Source organism: Acanthopagrus latus, chromosome 14 (assembly GCF_904848185.1).
Source record: "Acanthopagrus latus isolate v.2019 chromosome 14, fAcaLat1.1, whole genome shotgun sequence".
Taxonomy (NCBI): Eukaryota; Metazoa; Chordata; class Actinopteri; order Spariformes; family Sparidae; genus Acanthopagrus; species Acanthopagrus latus.
The window spans coordinates 2,466,296-2,485,057 of NC_051052.1; the positions used below are offsets into that span (position 1 = coordinate 2,466,296).

The window sequence follows — 18,762 nt, forward strand, 5'->3', positions numbered from 1 at the left end:
CATTACTTTTTCATAAGAGGGGCTGTCATCCACAGAAAGAGAAGAGCAAGCTTCCTGAACTTCATCTGTTAGTTTGCATTGTAACAGTATCACCTGCACATCCTTCGGCCAGTGCAGAGCAGCAGCAATGCGCTCGAATGCACCAAAATAACACTCAACTTCAGACAGACAGGGACCAAGGAAATGTTTTTACTCACATCAAATGTAACAGATGAAGAAGACGACCGCATACCAGATGAAACTGAGCTAGACTGTAGTTCCAGCTCACGCATTTTGACCGCTTTAATTCCATCTGCTTCAACTTGAGCTGAAATTCATGCTCCCATTCCCATTCCCCATTCTCCAGCTGGAGACAAGCTAAACACAGCTTTAGCCACGCATCTATTCTGGACCCAGGGGTCGTTTCAACAGACGGTTCAAAACGTGGCAATGTAAACTGCTTTTTATCCCTGTGTTTTACACCGGGGGTCAAGTTCAAAATGTCTTGCTGCAGCTCAGTCACTTCCGCCCCCCGAACTTCGGAGCGGACCTCCTTTATGGACTCGGCTACGGCCACAGTTACTGGTAAACTACACACACACCCCTCCACTAATCCATCAACCATGGCAGCTTTCAGCTCCTTCTTAAGGAAAGAGGTTGAAACTTGAATACCGTAGTGGTCTGCATTCGCAAATAAATCAACTTTCCTACAGTTGTCTAGTTGACTCAGCGTAGGCTCTGTCACAAACGCCTCCACACTAAACGCTGCCCCACTTGCCATCATGCAATGACTTCATTCTAATGTCCTGGCCAAAGCTCAGGCAGGTCCCTGGCTGACCTGTCATACCAGAGCTTAGGACTTCATGTGTTCAAAGTCCTATTCCTTTGCAAACCTTTTGAATGTTTCACGGTCGAATTGGGGCCCACAGCCTGTTATCACCCGGTCAGGCTGCCCATGCCTTGCAAACTGGGCCTTGCATCTCAATACTGTGCTCTCTGCTGAAAGATCTGGAGCAATTCATTTCCCAAAAATTTGAATAATGATCTACAATAAGCGGGCGGCTGTAGCTCAGCTGGTAGAGCAGGTCGACTAGTGATCGGAAGGTTGCTGATTCAAATCCCGGCTCCGGGCAAGGCTGAGCTGGATGTCGAAGTGTCCTTGAGCAAGATACTGAACCCCATATTGCTCATCAGTAAGGGCCCTGTGATGAACTGGCGACTTGTCCAGGGAGTACCCTGCCCTCGCCCTGAGACAAGGCTGGGATTGGCTCCAGCAACAACATCCCGCGACCCCATGGAAAGGGATGAGCGGTTACGGATAATGACATGACATCTACAATAAGCAGACATTTTTTACCTGCCTGCCTGAACAAGTCCATATTCACAATCTGCCATGGCTGCATTGGGAGTGCATGTGACAACATTGTGTCACGCTGCTGCTCATGTGAGTATTCATTGCGCTCTGAGCACTGGCTCACGTAGTCCTTGACTTCCCTGTGCATACTCGGCCAGTACAGCGTGTCTCTCGCCTGCCTATAGCAAGCATTTCCTCCTACATGGCTGGCATGAATGCGTTTCAACATTTCTGCATGCAGCGATTTTGGGACTGTAACTCTCTGGCTTTGGAAGAGCACTCCATCTTGTGCATTGATCTCGTCCCTGATTGACCAATGTTCTCTGATGACCAGAGGGGTGTCCTTCTGGCGATCTGGCTATCCCTGGAGCACTGCTGCCTTCAACAACTAAAGAGCTTCATCTCCCTCAGTGTGTTGTCTGTTCTGACTTAGGCGCTTGCTGGTGACATTCAGGTAATCGGCCTGGTTTATCTGTTCTGTGTCCTCCTGCGTCCTCTGCAGGTTACAGATGTTGTGTTTCGTGTATCTTGTGTCAGTCCTCTGTGGTAAAATCATGGCTCTGCTCAACATGTCACTGAAATTGTTGAAGAAAATCATTCAAGTCCTGTTGAGCAGTTTGCTGTGGTGATGCGTTTATTCAAAGAATACCGGTAAACTGTTTGAGTTAGTGCCCGGGATTGGCTGTCCCTCCTGTAATAGGCAGCAGCCCAGTCCTTTCTGACTTGCATCACTCTGGATGGTGACTGGCTTGGTCATATTGTAGTATCTCAGGATCAGGGCTGCTGTGACCAGACGCTTGATCTCTTCAACTGCAGCGTAATGCTTTGGTAGCCAGTGCCATGCCATCTGCTCTAGTGACTCTACAGACTGTTCACAGAGAGAGAATGACAGTCATCATTTTTTTCCCAGTCTTTATATACGCCATAACAACCCAACCTAGTAGGGTTTTAATGGCAAAGGGTCCATCTTCTTGACTATTAACAACCTCCCAATCAACAGCTCTACTTCAGCAGGGATTTCTGGGATGTGAATGTGATCAAGATATGGCCATTTTCTGAGGAATTCAGTGTTGGTTATATTTAACATGCTCACTGGCAGTGTTTTTTAGGTGTAAACATCTGGAAGACTGTGATAGCTTTTTTCATTAAGGTTAGACACTTCTAGGCCACTTACAATGTATGTTGACACAGCTGTTTTGGGACACATTGTTAGCAAGCATATTTTTGATCTGTTTACATTCAGGTTCAGCTTTCGCATAGACCTTCAGAGCAAAATGTAGATGTTGACCCACTGTCCAAAAACGCATAGATTTGAATGACCTTATTGCCTTTTTTTGCTTTTACCTGAACTGGCAGAATGGACAGCATTCCGTTGCTGTTTGGCTTCCAAAGGTTTCAGCTGATACAAGCTAGTTATTTATAGTTGGCTCAGGTTCAATGCCACGTGTCCCTGGTGCTCACTGACTTGTCCACCTTTTTAACATGGATGTGTAAGGTGGTTGAATGACTTTGTTTGCATTTTTCAAAGGTTTTGTGCTTATCATAATTTTTGCACCGATACCCAGTTTTAAGATACCTAAAACAAGCTCCCTTTTCCTTTGAGAAGTCATTTTTTTCTCAATGTTTGTTTTTTGTGAACTTTAGACAGTCATTCACAGAGTGACATAGTGAAGAGAACAAACAACTTATGCTTTGATTGATTTCCTTTGTTTCATTATGTTGGTGTTGTTCGTTAACAGAACAAACGTTTGTAGCAAAGTTCTCACTGTTCACATTAGGTTTGACCATAGACATATCTCCTTTGACAGAAATCCTTTTTTCTGATGTTTGAATATCTCCATATACTGGATCAGAAAAGAGTTTGACCTGATATTCTACAAAGCGAACAATATCATTGAAACACGGTCTGCGATGTTTATTCTCATAGATGTCATATGCAATGAGTCTAACTCGTTCGCTTAATCTAACAGGAAGTTTAGACAGAATGAGTTTGAGATTGTCAGACATGTTCAGTTCTCTCATTTCCTGGAGATCAGCCATGGTGTTGTTGCATCCACAGAGGAACAAGGCATACTCCTGAAGTGAAGAAACATTTTCTGCTTTGACAACAGGCCAGTTGTGTACCTTATCCATGTATGCTGCTGTTATCTTGGTTTCATCTCCAAAATGTGCCTTTAGAAGAGCTCTAGCTGTTGCAAACCCATTTTGTTTTTGCAGAATCTGAAAATAATCCCATTGATTGTGTGCCAACAGTCCCAGCCCTTTGCCTCCTTGTTACAGGTACGGTTTCATGTTGCACTGGTGTGATGGTGCCAGTAGGTTGTGCATCTGAATTTTCCCTCTTTACAGCAGGTAAGTATTCAACTTTCACAGGTACGATAGATGCTTGCCTTACACCAGGAAGTCCAGTCCATTCCTCTGTCCTTTCAAAATAAGATTCCATTCCATCTTGTTCTGAAAAAGCTCTCGACACTGCTAGTTCAGCATCTGAAGCTTCAATCTCTATTTCAATTTGTATTTTCTCCATTTTTTTCTGTAGCAACTCCACCTCCATTTCCATTGTATGTTTCCTTTCCATTGCTGCTGCATGCACCAGAAGGGCAGCTCTTTTGGCTTCAGCTTTCACAGTCATAATAGATGATTTGCTTGATTGTGAACTGTTGCAGCTTTCAATTGAGGAATTTGATCCAACATCTGACACAGTATCAGTTGTTTGTTTCTCTCCATCACCCAAATTGCCAATATTTTCAACCATTTTGTCAGTTACACATGTTTGTTATTTTGCAACATTCTGACATGACATTCATGCTTTTCCTTATTTTCCACAGGCAACAACTCAAGCATCCGTGGCTCCTCCTTCCATCCACTGCTCCCTGTTGGCTGCGCCCAATGCGCCCGCGGTGTACCAGCTGCCGTTCCGCTGATTAACAGGCATGGCTGGTGGCTGTATCTGGCTCAATGACTATTCATGTCAGGTGCCAAGCCAAAGGTAGCAGGGTAGACTTTTGGACGTAGGCGAGTCTTCTCACTACCAGTTTAAGCAGTCCCTATTTAAAGGTCCCATATTGTTTTTCATCAATTTCATACAGCTGTCAGAGGTCCAACAACTCTGTATTCGATATGCATAATGCCAAACCCATCCATGGTCCTGAATTTCAGCTGTCTCAAAGTTGCTCCACTGAGCTCTACTGAGAGCAATAACCCAAACACAATTTTGCACAGAAAACATTTATTGAGCAAAAACCAGATAGGAATAATAATTGGTTAGGGCAATGTCCTTTATTCAAAATAGGGGAATCTTCTTTTAAAGGCAGAATTAAGAACAGTGTTACAGTTCAACAGAGTGAGAGCTCACGACCGTGCTCCAGTCTCTGTCCTCCCACAGTGTTAGTACCGTCTCTTCCGCCACACCGGTTAGCCACCGCAAGCCATCCCCCAAGTCTGAAGATCTCACTGCTGCTTGTGATGCTCCCATCCTTCATCCAACCTCCACCTCAGCCGCATTGCTCCCAGCGACACCCATCGACCTGGGACACAGAAGATGCCCAGCAGTCTCCTCCACAAATGCAGGACTCACTTCCTCTGGCTTCAAGGTTTGTCTCAGCCTGTAGCTAGTAGCGTATTGGTTAGGGACTCACAGATTTTGGGCAGAAGTTCCTGCTTCTGCCACTTGGCATCCAAAGGCCTCCATACACCATTGCTGGTGTCACTGGTTGGCTCTTGAGGTCCTCTATTGCCGCTGAGCTGCTTCCTGCTGTGTCAATAGGCGCGTTCAAGTTGAACTCCAGCTGACATAATTGTAACACTGTACTATCTATTTATTTTTACTTTTTTAAATATACTTACATTGCACTAATGCCTTGCACTTTTTACTTGTTCTTCTTACTCTATTTATGTTGTGTGAATAATCGGATGCTGCTAAAATTTCATTGTACATTGTGTAATGACAATAAAAGGATTCTGATTCTGATTCTGACCTTTCATGATTGTTGCATTACATGAAGGATTTTATAGGTTTATTCATGTTGACTGCCCCATAGGTGCAGCCACACGGCTGCAACTTATCTAAAAGTATGTGATATTTGAGTAGAAAAGAGGCGCTTATGGATATGGAAATTCATCTAAACACACCATGTACGTCAGTGTAGATGAAAGCCAATTAGGGCAAAGTCCTGACATCATGAGGGTGGGTCTAGGCTCTTGGAGCACCTGGAGAGCAACTGCTCAACTGCTTTGCAGCTGCCTTGGTGTTACGACCGGCTCGTGGGCCGCAACAAAAGAGGAGATGTGCAACCAAACTTAGTTAATAATTAAACAAAGTTTATTTAAAGTAAATAAGACTCATAAGGAAAACTCAATCATGTGGGATGTGGAAGTCAGTATCAGTGGTGTAGGAAAGTGTATGGGTGTAATGGTTAATGTGAAGTGCATGTTGTAAGTGCGAAAATAAGTACAAACAAAAGGAAAACCAGCACGCTGGCAAGGTGCTGCGTGGAGTGCCGAACAGAGAGAGATGGCGTCAAAGAAGGCGGGGTTAAATAGGCCCGACTGGGAACACTGGCCAGGTGCTCCCCCTTCAGCAACATCTTTTTTCAGTTTGGGCCAGAAAAAGTACCTCAGAATGCGGTTGTAGGTTTTTCGGACGTCCAGATGACCAGACTCGTCGTGGGAAATCTGCAACACCACTCTACGAAACTTGGAGGGCACCACGACTTGATAAATTGGTTCACCCACAAAATTTTCGCCCTGGGGGACCCACTTCCTCATCAATACCTCATTCTGGATAAAATAACACTGAGACTCCTGTTTTACCTCCCCAGAAGGCCGCACCACGTCCAGCAAACTCTTGAGGGAACTGTCAGCATGCTGCTCCGACACCAACTCACTGTGGGAAATAGACCAAGGAACATTAAAACATGTGACATCATACTGTTGTAAACTGTCATCTTTTTCGGCGTGACCTGACTCAACCAACTGCGCACGTTTCATTGCGCGCGTGACAGCACAGGCCCTGAAAGCCTCAGGAAAATCTGTTACGCTTTTATCAGGCTCAGTGGTGACCAGAGGCGCTGAAGCAACAATGGCCGGAGGTGGAACATCGGCCCACACCCGACTCCCTGCTATATCATTTCCTAAAATCATCGTCACGCCATCCATGGGCAGAGCTGGGCGCACAGCGACCGCCACCTCACCCTGAAACAGACCACAGGACAACATCATCTTATGCTAAGGAACCTGCAGAACCTGCAGCCCAATTCCAAGCACCGGTATAAAAGCACCCGTATAAGACTCCTGCGAAAAAGGTAACGCTGACTCTACAATGAATGAATCAAACGCCGCCGTGTCACGCAATATCTTAATTTTCACCTTTTCATCACTTCCTACCAAGGAAACACAACCATCGCTGATAAAAGGCAAATAAGACTGCAGATCTGGACTCACCACTGGCGGTTTCAATACACCCCGAGTCTTCAACGCCCGGTCAGGAACAGGCCCCACACACATTGCTGACTTAGGAGACACACTCGCTCCAGTTTTATTCTTAGCCTTAAAAGCAAAACAGTCTCTTTTCCAGTGTCCTCGCTTGTGACAGTAATTACAAATTTTGTCCGCCTCTTGGGACCCACGTTCATTTCTCTGACCAAACCAAGCACTTTTCGCTGGGCGACTAGACCATGCACTCCCACCTGAGAAATTCTCTCTGTGTGTGCCACCACCGCGCGTCCCCGGATACCAAGTATCCTTACCGTGTGTTAACAAATAGTCATCGGCCAGTGCGGCGGCCTCGGCTGCCGTCTTAACCTTACGTTCACTTATGTATGTGGCAATGTGACCCGGCACAGAATTTTTAAACTGCTCTAAAATCATAAGATCCCGCAGACCATCATAAGAATCAACGTCAGCTGCCGTGCACCAACGATCAAACTGAGTTGACAACTCACGAGCGAACTCCAAGTGAGATTTATCGCCTCTTCTCCAACCTCGAAACCGTTGGCGATAAGCTTCAGGAACTAATTCGTACACTTTAAGAACAGCCGATTTTACAACATCATATTTAACACTGTCGCTACTACTGAGACACGAATACGCTTCCTGCGCTCTACCGGTTAACACACACTGCAACATCAACGTACAGGTCGACTCAGACCAGCCACGAGCTTCAGCCAGGCGTTCAAACAGCAAAAAAAAAGTTTCCGGGTCTCTCTCATTAAATTTAGGGACCAGTTTAAAATCGCCAAAGTCCGATCTTACCGGGGTGCCACCTGGACCGGAGATACCGTCAGTAACCACATCATCCCCCGCGACCTTCCCCTCTCGAACCAAAGCCAATTTCTGTTTTTCCAGGTCTAGCTTCACTTGCTCAGTTTCCTGCCTCATTTTTTCAACCGACAACACTTTCTCTAGCTCAATGCCCTGTCTCACCCTTTCCACGGCAACTTCTTTCTCAGTTTCTAATTTCATCCGCAACAATAGCAGCTCTTTCTGCCGCTCAAAAGACAGCCCGGCGCCAGGACGCGCTGCTAACGGCGGAGGCGCGCCCTCGGCGCTGTACCCCAACACTACCAACCCCCCCACGACGCCACCCAAAGGGGAGATGCCGCTAATACCTACAAGGGGAACCACTCCTTCAGGTAACACGAACACACATATGGGCCGACACTTACCTTCTCATGCCTCCGTAAATATTCACAATTTGAGACAGCAAACAACAACAACCACTTCTCCTCGACTCCTAGTAAAGCTGCACAGGTGCACCAACTTACCTAAACGCACATCTCCCGCGCGCAATCAAACTCACCATATAAGGTGAACTACGTTATCCGTGACAAAGGGAATCCCCATCATGACGTCACTTTCACACGCGAGCCCAACCTCTCGATTTAAGGGATTTCCTCACGCACCGCCACTTACCTGACGTGTGCTCTCACGTAACAAAAGCGCTCAACCAAACAACAAAAAACTACTACTAAACAACTATTAATAACTACAAAAAAAAAAAAAACGACCTTCGAGACGGACGAGCCCCCAATTTGTTACGACCGGCTCGTGGGCCGCAACAAAAGAGGAGATGTGCAACCAAACTTAGTTAATAATTAAACAAAGTTTAAAGTAAATAAGACTCATAAGGAAAACTCAATCATGTGGGATGTGGAAGTCAGTATCAGTGGTGTAGGAAAGTGTATGGGTGTAATGGTTAATGTGAAGTGCATGTTGTAAGTGCGAAAATAAGTACAAACAAAAGGAAAACCAGCACGCTGGCAAGGTGCTGCGTGGAGTGCCGAACAGAGAGAGATGGCGTCAAAGAAGGCGGGGTTAAATAGGCCCGACTGGGAACACTGGCCAGGTGCTCCCTGTCAACCTAATGACCACTGCATCAGACCTGCAAAACAAACAAACAGACAACCACCAACAGTGCACTATACACAACACCCAGGCCTGGGGCCGTCACACTTGGTCCCGCGATAACTTGGTCATGTGACATCGAATGCAGAGCAGAAACCACTCCCATCCAGGTCATCATGGACACATTTTAACCAGCATGCATCACGATTTAGGCAGCGTTGCATGATGTTGAACTCACCTAATGTCTGTTCCAAAAGCACCTGTATCCGGCACCTGGCCTGCTTGTAAATCAGTCTGTGGGCATGCTGTAACAGCCGATTGGCTGGTGCAGCTGTCAGTCAAACTTTGCATTCACTGCCGAAAATCATAATCGGCCGTTTCTAAGGCATGCATGTAATCAACTCAAATCAAAATAAAATACACTCCAATAATAACATAACTGAAGAGATTCCAAAACACACAAAAATAGATAAATAAACAAACGTGCAGTTAAACAAAATACATATCACACGGCACATAAAAGAAAACAAATATAACCAGCAGTAATACACCAACATATGACACTCACCATGACAACATCTACTGCATACAAGCTGCTGATTGAAAGGTGTGGTCATTGTTACTGTTTACTGTTGTTGAATTCCCCTCTGAATGTGTGAAAACTCTGTCTAGCACTACAACAGTAGCTAGCTGTTAGCTTACAGTGAAGACCATCACAGTCAACACCAAATGCTGAACATTAAAGGCTAACACTGTTAACTATGCTCATTTAATGTTTACTTTATGTTGAATACCCCTCTGACTGTGTGAAAACTCTGTCTAGATTATAGCAGCAGCAGCTACTAGCTAGCTGCTAGCTGTTAGCATTTAGCATTTTGTTATTGAATTGTGAGGACAGTGCCATGAAATATGAAGCACTGTGTTTTTTGAATTGTAGACTGTTGTAATTGTAGAGTTCACATATTTAGTTTATATTGTGAAAACTCTGTCTAGATTATAGCAGCAGCAGCTACTTTAACTACAGCAGTAGCTAGCTGCTAGCTGTTAGCATTTAGCATTTTGTTATTAAATTGTGAGGACATTGCCATGAAATATGAAGCACTGTGTTTTTTGAATTGTAGACTGTTGTAATTGTAGAGTTCACATATTTAGTTTATATTCAAATATGCAGAGGCAGAACACATTGCAATCACATGCCTCAAATGTTTGAACTTCAATATTTTTTTTTTATTGTGTAGTTTATAAAAATGGTTTAGGCTTTCAGAACTTGTGTATAAAGATTTGTTTTGATATAAAGTGGTCCCAGAAACCCAAGAACCCCTGTACTTCATACATTGATTCTAGCCCAATTTAACAATGATCCTGCTCGACATTGCAGCAGGCCTTCCAACATGTACGCATTTTTCATACTTGGTACGCATTTGGCCCTTAAGTACACTTGTACACACTGCTGCCGTCCTGGGACGCATTTTGTTGCACCTCGCAGTTCGCCAGTTTCATTTTCTATTCAAGTTCAATCTATGACATTGATTCTGCCGCTGAGTCCCTTCTAGCCAAATGCTCCGCGCATTCAATTCAATTCAGTGCCTCAAGCAAGTCAGGCTGGCCAGATAAATTATCCCTCTTTAGCCACTTGCTGTTACTGCTAATCGCCTGCATCCCTATAGTTCTCAGCCCGTGCAAACAGCATTGAAAAGGTAAAAAAAGACTTTGAGTTTAACAACACTGTTGGGTAACCATTCATCAAAATTACCGTTCATCGATGTTGTGTGTGTGTTGCAAATAGTAGTGTTGTAAGAGTGGCGTAGGCCCTTTCAGGAATAAGACGGTGTGTTAGGTGTTTCTGCATAAGGTGTGAGTGGGCGAGCGAGGGAGAGAGCATGCAGACAGTGAATGCATGCGATAGGAAGGAAAGCGAAGGAGGTAACAGTAGTAGCAACAGCAATTAATGTACAGTACAGGCTGCAGTTTTGCTATAAATAAGGTGGAATGTCTAGAAATGTAGAAGGTTTTAGACAGGCCAGGTGCTGATTAACATTAGATAGATAAATAGAATAAGTACATAACAGCATTTAGGTTACAGTTAGGCTATTTATTTTAGTCTAATTGAATTTATGAATATTAAAAATGACCATGAAATCATAACATGGAGTCCAGCTGTGACAAGCTATTGTAGCTCAAGTTAATGATGCATAGCATAGGCCTATTGGCAAAGCCAATGTGATGGCAACTGACACTAAAGGCATTTAATGCCATGTCACCCTTTTAAAAGCCTGTCTGAAATGATCTGACCCACGTTATTTATTAGCCTATAATCATGTCTCTGCCAGGCTTAAATCTTGTGTTTTTGTAGTAGTTGCTTTAGCCCTATTTAAAGTTGGTGCTTTTAGAGTAAATTATCACTTAACTTTCTTCTGATTACTTAAGGGAAATGAAGTAGTCTATGTGTTAACCTGGTCTGACTTACATCTTTAACACAGAAGTACTTAGGCCTGTTTATTTTCTCACTCCACTTCCTATAAGTCAGACTAACGAAAATGTATGGCCACAAAATATTGGACAGGATATAAGATAACATTTGTATTGTTTCACTACATGGGGGTCAGGGGGGTGGGGGATTGTACTCATAAAATCTCTTCAAGGTTGGCAGGGCTGTATTGCAGTCATATTGTTTGATTGCTTGATTGCTTGATTGACTGAATTACATTTCTCCTTGGAATAATAAGACAATAGCTATGAAAAGAAGCAGGGACATACAAAGCTTCTTCAAAAGAAAGTAAGAGCCAGACACAGCTACCACCAGCAGCAGGGAAAGTGCCCAGTCAAATGAGCAACCTAGGTACAGCAGTAATGATGAGGAGCTGTCAGGCCTCCCCGGACAGCATGATAGGTCATGTTCAGATAGTTCCATGTGATGTGTCCTGGATGAACACACTTGAATTTGTCATGTACTTTCACATTCAAATACAATGGTTTGAAATACTGTTTAATGGTAGTGCAACAGTAGTGGAGACTGCTCTGTCCCCTGTGCAGCTTTAGGGCTCTCCGATCATTGCATGGTTCATCTTCTCCTAAATTACAGGCAGAAATTAAAATCTGCTAAGCATGTAGTGAAGGCTGTTAAGAGATGGACCACCGAGACAAAACTGGAGTTACAGGCCTGCTTTGACTGCACAGATTGGAGTGGTTTTGAGGCTGCTGCTATGGATCTGGACAAAGTCACTAACACTGTGACATCCTACACCAGCTTTCGTGAGGACGTGTGAGCCGACCAAAACCTTATGCGTATCCAGCAACAGGCCGAGGAGGAGGCCTACAGAAATGGGGACAGAGTACTGTACAACACGGCCAGGAACACGCTGACAAAGGAGATTAAAGTGGCAAAGAGGTGTTACACTGAGAAGCTGAAAAAACAGTTCCTCAACTAACAAGCCTGCATCGGTGTGGAGAGGTCTACAGGAGATCACCAACTACAGGAGACCATCCCCCCACATTGCAGTGAACCGTATATATATATATATATATATATATATATATATATATATATATATATATATATATATATATATATATATATATATATATATATATATATATATATATATATATATATATATATATATATATATATATATATATATATATATAAAACTATATATATATATATATATATATATATATATATATATATATATATATATATATATATATATATATATATATATATATATATATATATATATATATATATCGTGGGCAAATTAAGTTACAGCACCCCTACAACCCTACTTTGAGAGCACAGACTGACAAATATTCAGAATGTTGCCACAACAATCAGCAAATGTGTTGATGAATGGTGATCACAGAGACAATAACATCATTCTCCAACTAGAAGGCCAAAATGAGCTGTAGACTCTATCAAATGGCAAAAAAAGCTGTCTTTCAGTCAGGTGACAAGGAAGCATACAACACCGAGCACGACTGAAAGTTGGTATCAAGGAGGCAGAGAGAAGCAGACAGCAGAGACTGGAGAGGGACCTCAATACTAGAAGCACCAAAGATACATGGCAGGCAGTTTAAAATGTCACAGACTACAAAAGCAGTAGCACCCCCATCACGTATGAGGCCCCTTAAAAGGTTGTTTTTATTTCTTTTTTTGGTTTTATTTTAAAGGTCCAATATTATGAAAAGCACATTTTCTCTGGTCTCTACATACAGTTGTGTTCAAAATAATAGCAGTGTTGTTAAAAATGTGGGTAAAGCTCAAAATCCTTCAAATATTTTTATTTCCATTCACTGGGAACACTGTACATTATATTTTACATGAAAGCATCAAGAAAAAAGTAGCAATATTTGAATTAATTTACAGAAAATGAAGAAAAAGTGGTTGTTGGCTGTTCAAAAAAATAGCAGTGTTTGAATTTTTCACAACAAACTCATGTTTACTCAATGAACTGAAACAACATTAAGATTTAGCATTCCTGTGATTAACAAAACTAATATTTAGTTGCATAACCACCGTTTTTGAGAACTGCTTCGCATCTGTGTTGCATGGAGTCAACCAACTTCTGACACCTGGAAACAGGTATTCCATCCTAGGATGATTTGACAACCTTCCACAATTCCTCTGCATTTCTTGGTTTTGCCTCAGAAACAGCATTTTTGATGTCACACCACAAGTTCTCTATTGGATTAAGGTCTGGGGATTGGGCTGGCCACTCCATAACCTTGATTTTGTTGGTCTGGAACCAAGATGCTGCTCGCTTACTGGTGTGTTTGGCGTCATTGTCTTGTTGAAACACCCATTTCAAGGGCATTTCCTCTTCAGCGTAAGGCAGCATGACCTCTTCAAGTATTTTGATGTAAGCAAATTGATCCATGATCCCTGGTATGCGATAAATAGGCCCGACACCACGGTAAGAGAAACAGCCCCATGTCATGATGCTTGCACCACCGTGCTTCACGGTCTTCAGAGTTTACTGAGGCTTGAATTCAGTGTTTGGGGGTCTTCTCACAAACTGTCTGCGGCCCTTGGACCCAAAAAGAACAATCTTGCTTTCATCAGTCCACAAAATGTTTCTCCATTTCTCTTTAGGCCAGTCGATATGGTCTTTGGCAAATTGTATCCTCTTCATCACGTCTTTTTTTTAACAATGGGACTTTGCGGGGGCTTCTTGCTGATAGATTAGCCTCACACAGACGTCTTCTAATCGTCACAGTACTCACAGGTAACTTCAGTTCATCTCTGATCTCCCTGGAGCTGATCATTGGCCGAGTCTTTGCCATTCTGGCTATTGTTCGGTCCATTCGAATAGTCGTCTTCCTCTTTCTTCCACGACTCTCTGGTTTGGCTTTCCATTTCAATGCATTGCAGATCATTTTAGCTGAGCAGCCCATAATTTTTTGCACTTCTTTGTATGTTTTCCCATCTTGTATCAACGTTTTAATTAAAGTACGCTGTTCTTCTGAACAGTGTCTGGCACGACCCATCTTTCTCAGGTTCTCAGAGAAAATTGCATGTAAAACATGTGCTGGCTTCGTCTTTAAATAGGGGACACCTGAATGACACCTGTTTGTTCACATAACGACTGATCACAGTGATTGAGCTCCACACTGCTATTTTTTTGAACACACCCCTTTCACTTAATTATTCGACAACACAGACTCAGGAGCATTCATATCATGAATGTTGGGTCTGTTCGGTTTCTCCGACTCTACTACACCGACTGGTAAATTTTTTGCGATGTAATATTAAGATTTCTACCAAAAACACTGATTAATCTGGTTAGTCATGTTGGACTGCTATTATTTTGAACACAACTGTATATAAGCTGGTCCTCCCCTGAGCCTGCCAACTCCTGTCGTTACGTTACGAAAGGAGTCATTGTCATAGGCCAACCTACTCTGCGCGGTGATAGGAGATATCCTAGAGGGGGGCGTTCCTCCCTGAGGTGATGTTCGGTGTGTCCAGTGGTGAGACAGCAGTGTTTCACAATGTCGTTGCTCAGAGCTTGACACGCATAGTGCTCTGTTGTTGGTTGTAAAAAACATGAACATCAGTACCTATATTCTGTCCCAGCTACAGAACAACAGAAGAGACAGTGGTTGCGTTTCATTTTTAGTGACAACGTGCCGGCTGTGGCTTGTGTTAGCTTGTATGTGTGTGTGCTAACCACTTCAATTCAGACTGCTTCAGCAATGATTGGGACTGATCCGTTTACGAGGGTCAGCGTCAAGGCAAAGCCAGCTTTGTACTGACCCTCGTCAAAGGATCAGTCCCAACCATACTGGACCTAGCAACTGCACCCAAGCCAGCGATAAGTGTCACTGTGGTTTGATAGTATTAACAGTTGTCAACGAGTATGGTGAAGTCAGCTGGAAAATGGCTAACTAGTTAGCTCCGCTTCGGTCTGCTATGCAATGGCGTTTGAAGAGAGTTTGATGTTAATAATATTACGATGGAGCTTGGTTGTCACAGTAAAAAGTCTGGAAACATGCAGACTGGAGACAGAGATGATGCTAACAGTGTGTTGGAGACAAACACAGCTTTCGCTAGCTCTTAGGCATTAGCTACATGGTAGGAAATGTAACAACATATACGAACAAACTAACATTATTCAGGCACACTAACCATTCTGAAATGTCCTGCTGCAGCCACAGAGTCTGTACTTCTTCAGGAGCCTCTTCTTGTGGGTCCGATTCTGGGTTAAACTGGTATGGTTGAATGAAAAAATCTCTGCAAGCCATAGCCATACATTTAAATATACATCCATCGTAAACATTAGCACATGCTACCAGTAGCGCAAGTGGCTTCCCCTCCCCGAAGGCCCCCGCATACCGCCCAGACTCCAACCAACAGCCAACTGCCTTTATCCGACCACTCCGTTGCCTCTTGTCTGACCCGTTTGGGAGAAAAGTTGCACCGAACACACTGCTTCGACGTGCTGCCAGCTCCACAGTAGCATGTACGTTCTGCGCTTGCACGAGATGCAATAAGCGGGTGGCGCTTGTGTTTAAAAAAGACGCTGGACAAGAGGTTTATGCAAGGTTTACTCTCCATCATAACGAAACGTAACTATTTCAGACAAAAACAACTGCATACTAAAAAAATGCAGCGAGTCATTACCAAACAAACACTGATTAATTCATCCTGAGAGGACATAACAGCTAGTCTCGTGCCGATACTCCAAAACATGAAAACAAGACATGGCGGAATGGAGTGCTTAGAAAAAGCGCACACAGTATTCCGCCCTTCCCACACACCGTGCTGATTCACTAGCACACTGCCAATCAGAGAATCCAATGGCTCCAACGGTCGACAGCCAACCTCATCAGACTTCACATGTTGAATCAGAGCAGACAACGTCTGCACGGTTCCAAAAGCTTCCAATGCAGCTGAACACAGCAAACATATTTATTTCCGACCTCGTCCAAGTCTCCCCAAACACTTCCGACTTCCAACGGTTGGCCCAGTGTGTTCCTGCCTTGAGAGTGACGTAGCAGTAACGGCTCTCCCAGTAGGTATTGACAGACGGAGCTCATTAGCATTTAAAGATGCAGGCAGTATAAAAACAGTATATGTGACCTTAAATATGGCAAGAGTTCCTCACTCAAATCAAGGGTGTTCACTGTACAGATTTTTAAAGCCCACTGAGGAAATGTGATTGTGAGCTATATAAATAAAATGTATTTGATCAGATTGCTAAAATGGAACAAAAAAGCAAATTGACAACATAAAGAATGCAAATACACCAATAGTGTCAATTTGACATACTTTATTCATCACACTATTAGTTTATGTTTTTTTTAAATATGTCTGAATAACAGATGGTTGAACCATTACAAAGACAGTGGAAATGAAAGCTGGAATTTGAGTCACCAGGTAAATCATGTAAGAGAACAGTAAGGTAAATAGGACAATTTTGTTGTGTCAGGGACAAATGCTGGGAGATGAAAATAACAGTTCTCCTAGAGCATAAGAATAATTCCCAATAACATAAAAAACACTGATCATTTGACCGGTTTATTAATATCACTGATGATACCCTCCATATCTCCTGCGAATCTTCTCATATAATAAGAATTTACTCAGATAGTTAGGAGGAAACACAACTAAAGCATGGTTTATGTTCAGGGGCAACATTTTTCCCTTTTAAATGTAACCTAGATCACCATGTTTTCTTAACCTTAAACTTTCAGTAAAAAAAGAAAAGCAAAAAAGTGTATCCACATTCAGTTGGGGTATGATGTTCATATATGAGTGATACAAAACAATGCAATATAACTCAGTGTTACTGTATGACTGGGCAGAGTTGGGTTGGTAGAGGTGGGTCACATACTTCTCATATCTTTTTTTTTAAGATCAGCAAAGATCAGGGTTGAAATCTAAGAATTTCAGGATACAAAAGGACAACACCAAATTGACAAATATTTTATTCCTAACTAAGTCACTGTTTTTTCTGGCTTCACTAAATGACATTCAGTAAGGTATGTATGGGCAAGTTAGTGTATTGGTCCCAGTCTTACATTAAAGCACTGAATGCAAGTTTTGTTGATAAAATAGATGAGTTGGTGTGCTCCTTGTGTACTGAGTCTGAAATTCTGACTGGTCATTAAAACTGGATGTCTATAGCTTCAGGCCATAGGCAGCTCATGATAGGCAGGATATTGTCCAGTAACATGATGGTAGATCTGTAAAAACAAGAACAAATTAAAAGAAACATGTCTCTTGTATGCAGAGAAGTAAGGTATGGAAAAGTACTGAGTGTGTACCCTGTAACCCTACCTGCCTCTCGATGTCTGCCAACAAGCTGCTGGCTCCCAGGCGGAACAGGTGAGGGCAGAGCCACTCGTTACCCAGCTCCTCTTTGATCAGAGTGAACCACAGCAGAGATTCCTGAGCCGTCCGGATCCCTCCAGCTGGCTTAAAGCCCACCTATAGGAGACACACATACACCTCTGTCAACAGGAAATTTAAGGTGTATTGGAATGAAAGTTTAAAAGCCATGCATTAGGGACATGAAATGCATTAGACATGTCCCATTTGCTCACCACCTTCCTGCTGGACATAGAGTTACAGACTTGCAGGGGTATATTACACAACGCTGTGTGTGAAAACGCTGATCAGTCACACCATTAAAACCACTGACGGGTGTGCTGTTGAGCAGGCTCATGGAGTAGACACATCTACCACGGCTCCTGCAAACTTCTAACAACTATAGATACAGATAGTAAATAAGTGTCAACCAGAAACAAATCTAAGTGCATTCCCAGAGTGTAAATATAATCCAATTTTGGTCACTGACCGTGCCCCTGCAGATATAAATGGAAACACTTCCGACTCAGAGAATATAACATACACAGCGGCTTGATCCACACCTGCTGGCTACCTCTGATATTGTGCAGTTTAATTCAGAACACATTGACATCTTTTTAGATATAAATGTGATGGATGGTTTCATAGCTTCAACTTTTTGAGAAACTGTATTTTAGGGGACATATTACTGCTCACAATGCATATATTAGAAAAATTACTAGAAGTATTGATAAGCAATCAAATATTGAGGCATTGGATAGACTTGTAATCTGCCTCTATGACCCCTAATTTGATAAAAAAGAAAGTAGGTTTACAAAATGAAGTTGACCTCCTAACCACCACCCAAGCAGAGAGGTTAATCCTTACTTCCCAAACTAGGTTTATGAAGAGGGAAATTAACCTCCCAAAGTGTTAGCAAATCATCTTCATCATAAAGCGGCATTTTACATAATCTCACAGATTAAATTAGCTGCTGGTCCTGAACAGAAGACCATCATGCCATTCAAATCAATTTGAAGAGATTTACTCCGAACTATATTCTTCAGATTCAACACAAGATTGTGACCAATTTGACAAATCTTTCTGTAATTTACTTCTATAATCGACCTCTAAATCGAAATTAAAGCAGAAACGTACACTGCAGGAAAGTGCCACTGCAATAATGTCTCTTCAGAGTAGGGAAGCCCCAGACCCAGATGGGTTCTCAAGAGTTTTATATTAAAAAAAAGGGCTCCTCTGCTTCAGTTTATACAGAACCACCAGAAGATAA

General features: G+C 42.8%; 1 protein-coding gene across 1 annotated transcript in view; it reads right to left on the bottom strand.

Moving 5' to 3' along the window:
* Positions 1 to 16,437: 16,437 nt before the first annotated feature.
* The window catches only part of dera (deoxyribose-phosphate aldolase (putative)), a 45,032-nt gene continuing 42,707 nt past the window's right edge, over positions 16,438 to 18,762 (bottom strand). Inside the window, exons 8-9 of the mRNA XM_037122000.1 lie at positions 17,463 to 17,612; positions 16,438 to 17,368 (exon numbers count right to left, since the gene is read on the bottom strand). Of these exons, the coding sequence (XP_036977895.1) occupies positions 17,312 to 17,368; positions 17,463 to 17,612 (207 nt within the window). The 3' untranslated portion in view covers positions 16,438 to 17,311. The remainder of the gene's footprint in view (positions 17,369 to 17,462; positions 17,613 to 18,762) is intronic.